The sequence below is a fragment of the Piliocolobus tephrosceles genome, chromosome X, assembly GCF_002776525.5.
Source record: "Piliocolobus tephrosceles isolate RC106 chromosome X, ASM277652v3, whole genome shotgun sequence".
Taxonomy (NCBI): domain Eukaryota; kingdom Metazoa; phylum Chordata; class Mammalia; order Primates; family Cercopithecidae; genus Piliocolobus; species Piliocolobus tephrosceles.
Window position 1 is genome coordinate 18765629 of NC_045455.1, and position 13833 is coordinate 18779461.

Consider the following 13833-nt stretch of genomic DNA (forward strand, 5'->3'; position numbering starts at 1 on the left):
CATGAGTTATGTTCTTGGCCGTTGTTACAGATTAGTGCTTTTCTTTTTTTCTTTTTTTCCTCTCCTTTTTTTCTTTTTGAGACAGGGTCTTACTCTGCCAACCGGGCTGGAGTGCAGTGGTGTGATCACAGCTCACTGCAGCATCAACCTCCTGGGCTCAAGTGATTCTCCCACCTTAGCCTCCCTTGTAGCTGGGACCACAGGTGTGTGCCACCACACCCAGCTAATTTTTTTTGTAGCTCCCAGGAGTCTGCATTTACAATGTAGGAGAACTTTGAGCAGGTACTGTAGAAAACAAACAAAACCCCAGAAAACTTGATGGTTGAATACTGAGGTGGGTCTTATCTTTGAGCCATATGGTTTGGACTGTTTGGATTCTGTTCTTCCATTTTCTTATTCAGACTGTTTAGGACTAATGAGAGAAGTTTTGCTTGCTGGATGAGACCAAGAATACTGTGGAGAGTCACACATCACTAGCATTTGTTTTCCTACCTAGTATTATTTGGGAAGAAGAGTCTGGCAAATGCACTCTGGCAAAAGTTACCAAGAATCTAAGCTTTTTTTGGGGGGTTGGAGGGCATTAATATGTGCATTATAAATTATCATCTAAGAAACCGTCCAAGAAAAATGCCGTGTCATTATATGACCTTGATCTTTCTTTCTCCCTTGCAATCCTACACAGTAGTAAAATAATTAATGTTTTAGTTAAGTCAGGTTTTTGAATCTCTATATTGTTCAGTCATTTTTTCATCCTGAATATATTGTTAAACTAAGTTTTAGGAAAAAAAAATTATACTTATTGCCTCCTTCCCAGACAACTATTTAGGATTTCTTCACAGCAAGGCTTATATTTGCTGCTAGTGGTTTTGAGGCCAATAGTGGTTATAAGCCAATTCAGCTTTATTGGCTTATATTTCTATTTAGTTTGTATTTAACCTCTAGATCTTTGACTACTGTGTTGTCTTTGACTATGGTTTCAAAATGTATGTTTTTCAAGCACCCCATTCGTGTGTGTTTTCACCCTGTGCCTTTTACATTTATAGGTGTATTTGTCAAACTTTGCATGAGAAGATCACAATTTTAGTGACTCATCAGTTGCAGTACCTCAAAGCTGCAAGTCAGATTCTGATATTGAAAGATGTAAGTAGTTTCTAGAGATCTCCTGAACTTGCAAGTTCTCAGGTGTGTTGAATCCCCTTCTTCTTCCTGCATTTCATGTCCCTTTCTTCTCAGAGCTGGGATTCGTGTTTTTGAGTATTAACTCAAAAGACTTGTAGAAATGTCATTATTACATGCTAAGCCATATTACCGTAAAGTATGTAAATTGCTACCTCCAGATTACTACATTGTTAAAGAAAATGATGCTAGTTTAATTTAGAACTTTTTGTTTACCTCTTCCATGACTTAATTCAAATTATGTTATCTGGAAATTACAGATACTCAGACCTGTTTGTATCCATTTAATTGTCATACATAGTTTGCCTAAAGCTCCTCTTCTATTAATAGCAGAAATGGCTGGGCACAGTGACTCACACCTGTAATCCCAGCACTTTGGGAGGCTGAGCAAGGCAGATCACCTGAGGTCAGGAGTTCAAGACCAGCCTGTCCAACATGGTGAAACCCCGTCTCTACTAAAAATACAAAAAATTAGCCCGGCATGATGAGGCACACCTGTAGTCCCAGCTACTCAGGAGGCTGAGGCAGGAGAATCTCTTGAACCTGGGAAGTAGAGGTTGTAGTGAGCTGAGATCATGCCATTGTATTCCAGCCTGGGCGACAGAGTGAGACTCTGTCTCAAAAAAATAAAAATAAAATAATAATAATAATAATAATAGGAGCCACACAGGTGGATAACTGAGCAGTGGAGTGACATGGTTTGATCTGTGATTTTAAGAGATCCCCTTTGTTGTTTGCTAGGGGAGCTACAGCAGAAGTAATTTGAAGTCTTAGTAGTTCTCAAGACAGAAATAAGGGCTTGGTCTAGTGTGTCAGTTTCCTAGAGCTGCCAGAACAAAGTGCCACACATTTGGCAGCTTAAAACAACAGAAATGTTTTGTCTCACTGTTCTGAGGCTGCAAGTCCAAAATCAAGGTGTCTGCAGGGCCATGTTCTCTCTGAAGGCTTCAGGGGAGAATCCTTCCTCGCCTCTCCCACTTTCTGGGGTTTTGCTGGCACTCACAGTTGATCCTTGGCTGGCAGTGCAGCCCTTTAGTCTCTGCCTCTGTTGTCACCTGGCATTGTTGCTGTGTCTGTCTGGCTTTCCTCCTATAAGGGCATCATTCATTGGACCTAGGGTTCACTCTAGTCCAGTATGACCTTATCTTGTCTTGATTGTATCTGCGAAGATCCTGTTTCACAAAACAAAGGCCACATTCACAGGTAACAGGGTTTAGGACTTGAACATATCTTTTTAGGGGGTCACCATTCAACCAAGAAGAGCTAGCGTGGCCGGGGACATGGGGGTTAGTGAGAACTTCTCAGCCCAGTGGTGGTTTCATGCATCACTCCTTGGCTCGTTGCCTCTCGCCTCAGTAACCTGGTCCTTAACTCTTGCTCTGTTCCAGGCCCTGGTCAAATTCCTCATTGTAGGTCTGAAACTCCCTTAGTGTCTTCAAATGTTTTAATGTTTCTCCTCTCGCAATTTCTTAATAAAATGATGGAAGTAACAAAAATGAGTGTTAATTATATTTTATAAGATCTGTGTGCACCATTCTCCAAGGGAGATAAATTTCACATTATTGCAACAAACGGGGTCTATAATGATAGCAGAGCTCTTGGATAAATTTCACATTATTGCAACAAACGGGGTCTATAATGATAGCAAAGCTCTTGCAAGTCTTTGTGTGTAAGTCCCTCCTTGCTGCTTAAAGAACAGTGAGGAATCTGTCCACTGAAATCCCGGCAAGTGAATTCTTACCCTTAAGAGGATTATTGAAGGAAGACCTGCTGCCTCTTCAGAAGCAGCTCCATGTGCTGGCTCCTCCCCACTCCCCCAGGAACAGGGAGCCTGGGTTCCTCAAACTTGAAAAGAATTAATTTCTTATGCAGAGGGCTGAGACTAGTGTGGCAAAACCTGAATGCCAGTACCTTAGAGCAAAATCTGTGGGTGGCAGAATAACCTTTCTCCAAAACAACCATTTGGCCAGGTGCGGTGGCTCATGCCTGTAATCCCAGCAATTTGGGAGGTCGAGGTGTCTGGGGGAATCACTTGAGGTCAGGAGTTCGAGATCAACCTGGCCAACGTGGTGAAAACCCGTTTGTACCAAAAATACAAAAAAATTAGCTGGGCGTGGTGGCGCATGCCTGTGATCCCAGCTACTCAGGAGCCTGAGGCAGGAGAATCACTTGAACCCGGGAGGTGAAGGTTGCAGTGAGCTGAGATCGCGCCATTGTACTCCAGCCTGGGCAACAGAGTGAGATCCTACCACACACACACACAAACCATTTTTCCACTGGTGGGCACCCAGGATGAATATGTGTCCATTCTTGCTGTCGTCCCAGCCCCCTCCCTAACAGCAGACAGAGCATGGTTGCCCCCTCGGAACCCACTCTGCATTGCTTGTCAGTACTTGGCTTCTGAGGAGAATTGCCATCCTAGTACCAGTAGGAGTTTCCTTGTGCGTGTTACAGATACTATGTGAAAAGTGGTCATTTCATCAAACTAGGTGTGTCACTTTTACCTCCTGTGTGGAGGAAGACTCAATGTATGATGAAGCATTTTCGATTTCTCCAGTTATCAAACTGGTCCAGAGGGCCCAAGGTGTCATTGGATTTTCCTCAGTGGACCCACCTTTTTGGGGGTGGGGAGGATTGGGGTAGCAGGGAGGGTCCTGGCCACCTTCCCCCACCTGAGTTGCTTTAGCCAGTGGCTCTTCTCCTTTGATTTGTTTTGTATTCTGGGAGTTTGCCTAATATTATGTTTGCTGCTGTTTGAGGAAATCAGTTGGGTCTCATTTCATGAGGTATCTCATTTCATGGGGTACACAAATAGTGAAGATATTTGTACATTATTTTCTATGACTTTGTAAGGAGAGAAAACTATGCAAGGAGGTGTCCCATGGAATGTTGAATTTTCAGTGAGGAATTCCCTGAGTCTTTGGGGCATTTATGTATGTATGTATGTATGTATGCATGTATGTATGTGATGCGGTTTTGCTCTTGTCGTCCAGGCTGGAGTGCAGTGGCTCGATCTCTGCTCACTGCAACCTCCGCCTTCTGGGTTCAAGTGATTCTCCTGCCTCAGCCTCCCGAGTAGCTAGGATTACAGGTGCCCGGCTAATTTTTTTGTATTTTTAGTAGAGGTGGGGTTTCATCATGTTGGCCATGTTGGTCTCAAACTCCTGACCTCAGGTGATCCACCCGCCTTGGTCTTCCAAAGTGCTGGGATTTCAGGTGTGAGCCACCGCACCTGGCCTGTGGGGCAGTTTTAGAGTAAAGACCATGAAGGTGCAGCTCATGGGGTCTGTGTCCAAGTCTGGTTCTCACACCTTTTTCCAGCAGGGCCCATGGCCAGTGGAGGCTTGTGGAGTGCTTCCTACCTGTGCAGATATGCCTGTTCCTATCAGTGTTAGGTTTCTTGCCTGGAATATCCTTCTCAATTTACTCATTCCTTCAATTCTTACTGCATAAGGCTTATCTCAGTTTTTCATGTGTAATAAGACTGCCAATACGGTCACCAGCATCTATGTGATAATGATCACCATTTGCAACACACTATTACCATTTAAAAAATATTCTTCAGTACCTAACACGGGCTCTGGCTGAGAACAGAGCACCCGGTTGTGTATCAGGTTGAATTGTATTAGATTTGTCAACTAGGATTCCGGACCTAAGTATAATCGTAATTTAAGATCGGTTACCTTTTCTGGATTAGAATTAGATTAGGTTAACATTATCACCTGCAAATGTATCTCTCTGAAATTCTTTATTTTTATTTTAGGGTAAAATGGTGCAGAAGGGGACTTACACTGAGTTCCTAAAATCTGGTATAGATTTTGGCTCCCTTTTGAAGAAGGACAACGAGGAAAGCGAACAGCCTCCAGTTCCAGGAACTCCCACACTGAGGAATCGCACCTTCTCCGAGTCTTCAGTTTGGTCTCAACAGTCTTCTAGACCCTCCTTGAAAGATGGTGCTGTGGAGACCCAAGATGTGAGTTTACCTCCTGTTACAACATGGCCTGGTTTTGTTGACTGCTAATGGCCTTATGGATCTTTGGGCTCCTCTGTCTGAAGCATCATCTTTTGTCCCAAAGTAGATTCTGTGGTTTCAAGGCCCTATTCCATGATATTGGTAGATTAAAACAGAACCAAGGCAAACCACTCCGGTTGGAGTGATCCTTTGCGTGTAGGCTGGGGAATGTCGTGGAGATGAGTAGCAGGTGTGTGTGCTGGTGCAAGTCCCAAGCTGTGTGTGACTCACACTAATGTTACAATTCTTGAATTTACTGTAGTGAAGTCCTACTTAGTCTGGTGGCCCCCGACTTCTCTTTGCATCCAGAGGCAGAATTTGAAGACCGCCTTAGAGAAAGTCCTGCTGTGGGCCACATGAAATGAGCCACTTTTCCTATATGTTGGAATGTTCTAATGCTGCATGTGGCTGATGGAGGTATTTTGCCCTGTTGTCAGATGGTTTATGTTAGGCCAGAAGTAGCACGTGCAAAGACCCAACAGTTCCTGACACACAGCAGCCCATCTTCCTTCTTTACCTTTCAAGGGTAGGAGCTGCATCTTACTCATCTTGGTACTCCCAGTGGCCAACATAGAGCTGCTCAGTACATCCTCAGAGTATGTGAATCTCATGCCTTCTAAGTCCTCCAGGCAGAAATGTACCAGAGCTCACTTAAAAACATAGATATTCTTTGCCACGCAAACCCTCACTATCCAAATCCAGGAGCCTGAAGGATTCTTGCAGATATTCAGATTAGGCCCCCACATGCCAAATTCTCAGGAGTCAGTTTCTGAAACTCAGGAACCAAATAGATTAGGATCATATGGTATCCCTTGCTTTCCAAACTCTGGTTACTCAGACTCACTGCTTGAACCCAGTTACTGTATTGAGCTCATGTTTTGACCTTCTGCTCTTTTATGTTTCCATATTGATTGATGCAGTTGAGAGTTCCATATCTTTCTGTATATGATTTTGGAACAAGTTTCCGTATGTATACTTGAATTTGGATATGCTAGGTAAGTGCTGGACATTCTGATGTCATCCTTCCAGCAAGCCACGCCACAATGTACAAATGATATTTCCTTACCTCTAGTAGAACCCTGAAAGTGGAATGGCTGAGTCCAGGGATTAGTGCATGTAACTGGGTGTGGTGGCTCATGCCTGTCATCCCAGCACTTTGGGAGGCTGAGGCAAGAGGATCACCTGAGGTCAGGAGTTCCAGACCAGCCTGGCCAACATGGTGAAAACCTGTCTCCACCAAAAAATAAAAAAATTAGCCAGGCGTGGTAGCAGGCATCTGTAATCCCAGCTACTCAGGAGCCTGAGGCAGGAGAATCGCTTGAACCTAGCTAGGAGGCAGAGGTTGCAGTGAGCCAAGATCACTCCACTACACTCCAGCCTGGGCAACAGTAGCGAAAATTGATCTCAAAAAATATTAAATAAATAAAAAGTAAGTGCATGTATAGTAAGGGTGGATATTTCCACATCCTTCTCCACAGGAGATGGATCATTTTGGACTTCTGCCTGTTTCCCCACAGCTTTGTCAACAGAGTGCGTTATCATCTTTGGGAACAGTTTTGTATACGGTTTTGTCTCTTACCACCCTTTCCTTTGCAGACGGAGAATGTCCCAGTTACACTCTCAGAGGAGAACCGTTCTGAAGGAAAAGTTGGTTTTCAGGCCTATAAGAATTACTTCAGAGCTGGTGCTCACTGGATTGTCATCATTTTCCTTATTCTCCTAAACACTGCAGCTCAGGTAAATAATGACATTTGTTTTGTGCCCTCAAAATGATATTTACAGTACCTATGTTTATGCTATTATGACTGCATCTTGCAGTTCACTTGGGATCTAAATTCAAATGTGCTGTCTTTGGGGAACAAAGTGAGGGCTGCCTAGTGGTGTCCCATTACAAAGACCTTCTGCGAAAAAAAAAAGGGTATCTTTCAATGATTTTAAAATGGAACATGTGTTTTCTTGAGTTCTTGATATCTGGGAGTTTGGGCTCAGCACGGACCTGAGCTGGAAGAACTATGAGCTTTTTATTCTTTCTATTTTTTTCTTTTTCTTTTTTTTTTTTTGAGACAGAGTTTTGCACTGTTGCCTAGGTTGGAGTGCAGTAGCACGATCTTGGCTCACTGCAACCTCCGCCTCCTGAGTTTAAGCAGTTCTCCTATCTCAGCCTCCGGAGTAGCTGGGACTACAGGCACATGTGCCAGCATGCCCGGCTAGGCTCATTTTTGTATTTTTAGTAGAGCTAGGTTTCATTATGTTGGCCAGGCTGGTCTTGAACTCTTGGCTTTAAGTTGATCCGCCTGCCTCAGCCTCCCAAAGTGCTGGGGTTGAAAGCATGAGCCATCACACCCGGCTTTGAGGGCTTTCTTTCAATTGTCCATGTTAGCGATTGAGAGTTTTGAGTTGGTAAGTCATGCCCAAGTTTGATTTTTGTCTTTGTTGTTTCTCACCTCCTAGGTTGCCTATGTTCTTCAAGATTGGTGGCTTTCGTACTGGTAAGTTATTTCTGACGTATGAAATACTCAAACATCAATAAGAAGACTCGCTTTTCCGTAGAGTTAGGGGGAGATGTTTGTTGATCCTTCTCTTCTAATCCTCACTTAGTTTACTGGAAGAAAAGTTAGAGTGCTGGCTGGTGGAGTGTAACCTGTGGTGGTCTCCACCCCTGTCTGATCTGCGGCATCATGTTCACAGACAGTTTCGGGAACTGAAAGTCGTGATTTAAATTGAATTTTTATGAGGTAGATACACACAGGACTATATGAGCTGAGAATCATTTTCCAGCATGAAGCATTTCTCCCAAATTGTGGTTCATTTTTTAAAAAAAGGTATTTCTCTAAATTCCATATATAGCTTAATATTTTTTTCTCCCCATGTTCCATAGGGCAAACCAACAAAGTACGCTAAATGTCACTGTAAATGGAGGAGGAAATGTAACCAAGAAGCTAGATCTTAACTGGTACTTAGGAATTTATTCAGGTAAAGTTGAATCATTTGGTCTATTATATAAGAGGCTGAGGTGCTTACAATGAGCCCGTGTGAGTAACTAGGGCTTCCGGGAGTAATTCAGTAATGTCTTAACAGATTAGGAGTCTCAGTCGAATTTACTCTGTGAATTAATTAGAATAATTATTTTAAAAATCTACTAGAAGAAAGAGGTTGAATGAAGACTCTTAATTTGCTCTGTACTGGATTTTGAAAGTTAAACCAGGATTGAGCATTCAGAAAGTCAGCCACTGGAAATATGTGGCTATTGTCTATTCTAATAGGTTGCTTTAGCTAAATCTTATATCATTATACGGATGGGCAAGGGGATTAGAAACGGATCCCCACCCTGTGGTTCGGATTGTTCCAATTCTGTCTAAATAAACCCTGGCTTTTATTGAACTTGGATGAAATCCTCTGGCAGCAAGGCCCCCAAAATAAAAGCATTATTCCCTCCCAGGTATGCAAAGCTCCCTTCAGCACTGCTCATCTCCTGGGCTTCACTAATTACTTAAGAGGGAAGCTGAGCAGGGAAGAATCTAGTGTTTGGGAATTAGGACGCCTTCTATTTCTTACCTTGAGATCACAATGTTATCGCGTCCCCAACTGTGTGATTAATTTAACATTTGGCTTGCCAAACTAATATTAATGCTGCACTGTTTTCACAAGAGTGCTTAAAATGTATGTAGCATTACATACTGTTTAAAGGAAATCCTCATCTAAAATTTTAAGTATTTCCACAGGAAATGCTCCTACAAGCTTTCCTCAGAGATAGAGTGAGTTACCTTTGGAAGAACCTACTCAGTGAAATTTGGTGTTTATTTCATCTATCGCTTGCTAAGAAATCTGAATCCGTTAGGTATTTACCTTCCAAATTGACGGACTATGTGAAAACTAAGGGAAGAAGGAAATCGGTTCTATTATGTTTGTGTAGGATGACAGGCTAAGGATAATGCCTGTTGATGGAGTTAGGAATTTGAGCTGCTTTCAGAGGTTAAATAACAGTGACATGTCATCTGAAAGGGAAATATTTGTTATAGAAGTTACCCCCACTGTATTGAGCATTGTGAGTTAAGAGATGTAGGAAAGCTCTTCTAATTTCTATGTGAATAATGGATCCTCATTCATGTCTTAATAAAATGTATGATTTATTTTATTCATTTAAAAATGTCTTGTGTCTATGTAAAACACTTAGTGGGGGATTAGTTGCTTATTTAGATTAATTATCTTATGTTAAAATATCATTTGTGTTTTCTTGCAATTCAATTATTCAAGAGGTTTTCCACATGCAACTTAATATGGTATTTTTAAATTCTTTAAAGCTACTTGGGCATTTTCTACAAGGAAAAGGTAAATCATTTCTCCTATTCCTTGTTAATATCACATGTTGGTATCAAAACATACCACCTTTTTTAGATTATGGGACATAATGTAAATAATAAGATTTGGAATATGGAGAAGATCAACTACATTTCATGATTATCTGTCTTACTTCTGAGTTTTTAATAGAACTTGCAATTGAATTAGGAGAGCCTAGAATGAAATTGTATTGTACACCTGATTTTTCTTTTCTGTACAGTTTCCGTTCAGTGAGAGAAAAATAAACTATTTTAATCCTTCTTTGTCAATGTATTTTGTAAATACATTATACTTTTGTAAAATCCAGATGCTTTATGGAATAAATTAAGTAACATCTTTATAAACTACCTGACTTGCTTTAGCAACTATTGAAGAAAATGCAGAGATATGCTGTGTTCCTTAAGTGATATTTCTTTATTTCAGGTTTAACTGTAGCTACCGTTCTTTTTGGCATAGCAAGATCTCTATTGGTATTCTACGTCCTTGTTAATTCTTCACAAACTTTGCACAACAAAATGTTTGAGTCAATTCTGAAAGCTCCGGTATTATTCTTTGATAGAAATCCAATAGGTAAGTCTGACACCAAGTTTCTCAGTAAGTATGTCTTGTTAACACATTTAGGATCTGATTATATTTCCGTCTTTGAAAATGGAAGGGGTGCTTGGAAGAAAATCACTATGCATGTTGATTCATTTTCTACAAGAAGCTTCACTGCTATTTTTCTCCTACTAGAGAAAATCTGAATATTGGTGGGGAGGGGGGCATACAATCTTTTATTCCAATTTATATGTGTGTGGAAAAATAAATGCATGTGGAAAAATAAATGCTCTAGGAATCCATTTGCTGTGAGGCAAGTGAAGCATCCTGCATTCCCTGTAAACATGTTTAAATGTAGTAGTTGCTAAAAATTGGCTGTGTTTACATAGTGTTAGGTTATGCCATTTTTCGGAGGGGTCTTTGTAATCAGGAATGCTCTGTGTGAGACGGGCTGTGTATTTCTTTCTTTCACTGGGAAACCCATTCATTTCTGGAACCACAGGGTTTTTGTACATACCCTGACTGTGAGGTTTCCCTGAAAGACAATACATGGTTAATTAAAAGCCAAGATTGGTAAAATGTAAACTCCCCTTCAAGAACAGTTTCTAACTCTGTGGTTTTAAAGTAGACTTTTGGTTCTATAATAGACACTTTGTTGAACCTGCCATGTAGATCTTCAGTAGCTCGTTTCCTAGTATACCCAAGTATACCCAGTAGTTTCCAAGTGGTTGATGCCTCTGCACTACGGGCTTCTTACCTGTCTTGCTTCTGAGGCTAGCCTTCCTAACCCGGGTTCCTAGGGAGAGTTAGTTGTGCCTATACGTCCCCACCCTGGTCAGTTGAGTAGACTTGTGGGGAGGCCTGAGTGACATTGTGCAAATGATAGCTACCCTCATAGAAGCAGGGAGGAGGCCTGGAGACAACACAGGCATAGCTTTGGCTTGGCCATTGACTAGCTTTGTGACCAAGGCCAGAGCACATAGCGCTATTACACAGGCAAATCTCCAAGCAGATGCTGTAGTTCAAAGTGTGAACTCAAACTAACTGCCTGGGTTCAGTCCTGGTGCTGGTTACTAATTGTTATAGCTGGTTATAGTTACATTCATATTCATGTCCTAGTTACTGAAGTTTTCTGTGTCACAGTTTTCTTATCTGTAAAATGGGGGTACTATTCATACCCACCAAATTGAAATCTTATGAGAAATAAGCATGTTAATACATTCCTAGTACATGAAACTGGGTGTAGCTACATGGTCAGTGCCTAATGAATGTTAGTGGCAGTGAAGTCTTGTATCTCTGAATTGAATCACCTTCACTGTGGGATGGAAATTACTCCTACCCTCTCTGTTTTACATGATTTTCATGAAGATTAAGGAAGCCTATTCTGGAAAGCATCTCGTGTAGATTTATTTAACAAAACTTTTCAGTCCAAGCACGGTGCAATGTGCAAGGATTTGTAAACTGCAGAGACCACACAAATATCGGTCTGATTTCAGCTGTTATTAGAAAGTCATTGGAGGACCTCTGCACTCTTACAGCTGTAACGTCGCGCCACTTTGCCAGTTAATTTGAAACTACAGTCATAACGTTTGGAGCATTAAGTGGGACTGCATTTTTGTTATCACAGGCCTCAGAATGTTCATGACTACCATTAACCAGCCTCTCCATGTTCGAGACCTGTGGGCTTCTCCTCATGCTGATTTATTTATTATTCAGGGATTTGGGACCCAGTCTAAATCTTGGAGGTCACTAATCTTACAGCAGCACATGAGTGTTTATCTTGCTTCCTCCTCCTATATCTATTAGCATGACTTTATTCCTTCAACAAAATAGAAGCCCAAATAAGTATCCCAAAGAGAAGCCTGCTTTGTCCAAAACGTTTAGAGGTCATGAATTATTTACTTTTTTAGTGGTAGATGTTGAAAAAATTATATTTAAAAATTAAAAGTTTTTTAACGGTAGAATTAAAATTTTCATTTAGATAAAATTTTTGTACTTTTTACAATGGTGAAGGATACACAAAATCTGTGAATTATGCCTCAGAATTCACATTACTGATTGTATGCGCTTCGATGGTTATATATATATATATAGAATTTATTTAGAGATAAGGTCTCATTCTGTTGACTAGGCTGGAGCGCAGTGGTGTGATCACAGCTCACTGTAGCCTTGACCTCCTGGGCTCCCGCGATCCTCCTGCCTCAGCCTCCCAAATAGTTGGGACCACAGGCCTCTGCCACCATGCCCAGCTAATTATTAAAATTTATTTTATTATAGTTTGAAGAGATGGGATCTCACTGTGTTGCCCAGGCTGGTCTCAAACTCCTGTGCTCAAGGGATCTTCCTGCCTCAGCCTCCTCAAGTGCTGGAATTACAGGCATGAGCCACTGGACCCAGCCAGCTTTATAATATAAATTAAAATTCCCCTCTAGGATAGTGAGGCAGGCTGCTCCATTTTTCAGTACTCTTAAATATACATGTTAAATGTATATAGGTATCTGGCATGATGTTGTGCCCCATAAATTGCAGAGTGTTCTTTGAGTAGGGTAGAAAGACTGGGAAGCATGTTTGAATACTTAGTTATTAAAAGCAAGCTCTTAGAAGAGCCCTGGGGAAGTTTCCTATGAGCTCAGCATCCTGATATTCTCCCAGATTGTAGAAAATTTAGGAAACAGGGAGGACCTCTGCTGGCATATAGTTCCCAGTAAGTTCACCTTGGGATGGCGAGTGGCACAGAAACTCCAGGTGACTCACACCGGGGGTCTGGCTAGACGTCCCTCATATCCCCATCTCCACTGCCCTTGGGCTGGAATATTCTCAGTGCCTGATCTGCAGCATAGAAATGTCTTCTGCATTATTTTATGGCCACTCCCACCCCAGATGTGCCATCCCCCTCATCATGCTTCTGCCCAGATCCTCGTCCGTGTCCTTAATGAATGGGTGACCCTTGCTGCTGACTCAGAGAACCAGACCTTCTGGAAGGGTCCCCCTGACTGCCCCACTGTGGTCCCAAGTTCACTTATTTGCATTTAGGGAGAAGAGGAAGGTAAACCTGGAAAGTTTGTGTTTCTTCTCAGCGGTGAAGTTTCTGTTTCTTTTCTCTCTCTCTCTTTTTTTTTTTTTTTTTTGAGACAGAGTCTTGCTCTGTTGTCCAGGCTGGAGTGCAGTGGTGCGATCTCGGCTCACTGCAAGTTCTGCCTCCTGGGTTCACGCTGTTCTCCTGCCTCCCGGGTTCACGCCGTTCTCCTGCCTCAGCCTCCCAAGTAGCTGGGACTACAGGTGCCCGCCACCACGCCCGGCTAATTTTTTGTACTTTTTTAGTAGAAATGGGGTTTCACCGTGTTAGCCAGGATGGTCTCGATCTCCTGACCTTGTGATCCGGCCACCTCGGCCTCCCAAAGTGCCGGGATTACAGTCGTGAGCCACCGCACCTGGCCTGAAGTTTCTGTTTGTAAGAAGGCCACGCTTCTCCAACATGCAAGACATTAAGTTCCTCTCCATTTCGAACCCACCTATGGTTGCATGAAATTCGTCTTTGTTTATATAATACAGTACCTTTTTGTCTACTGGTCTTTCATTAACCTGATAAATCTTAAGTTAGCAGGATAAAATGTGGGGCAAACCAATGTGCTGCCTTAGAATGACAAGAGACAGTTCTCTTTCTTTTCTCTTTTCTTTTCTTCCTCCCTTTTCCTTTTCCTTTTCCTTTTCCTTTCCTTTCCTTTTCCTTTCCTTTCCTTTCCTTTCCTTTCCTTTCCTTTCCTTTCCTT

At 42.0% G+C, this 13833-nt stretch overlaps 1 protein-coding gene across 1 annotated transcript in view; it reads left to right on the forward strand.

Moving 5' to 3' along the window:
* LOC113219596 (multidrug resistance-associated protein 4-like) overlaps window positions 1–13833 on the forward strand; it is a 287215-nt gene that overhangs the window by 135602 nt on the left and 137780 nt on the right. The window contains exons 14-19 of the mRNA XM_026446541.2: window positions 1044–1140; window positions 4940–5149; window positions 6785–6925; window positions 7640–7677; window positions 8067–8161; window positions 9950–10096. Of these exons, the coding sequence (XP_026302326.1) occupies window positions 1044–1140; window positions 4940–5149; window positions 6785–6925; window positions 7640–7677; window positions 8067–8161; window positions 9950–10096 (728 nt within the window). The remainder of the gene's footprint in view (window positions 1–1043; window positions 1141–4939; window positions 5150–6784; window positions 6926–7639; window positions 7678–8066; window positions 8162–9949; window positions 10097–13833) is intronic.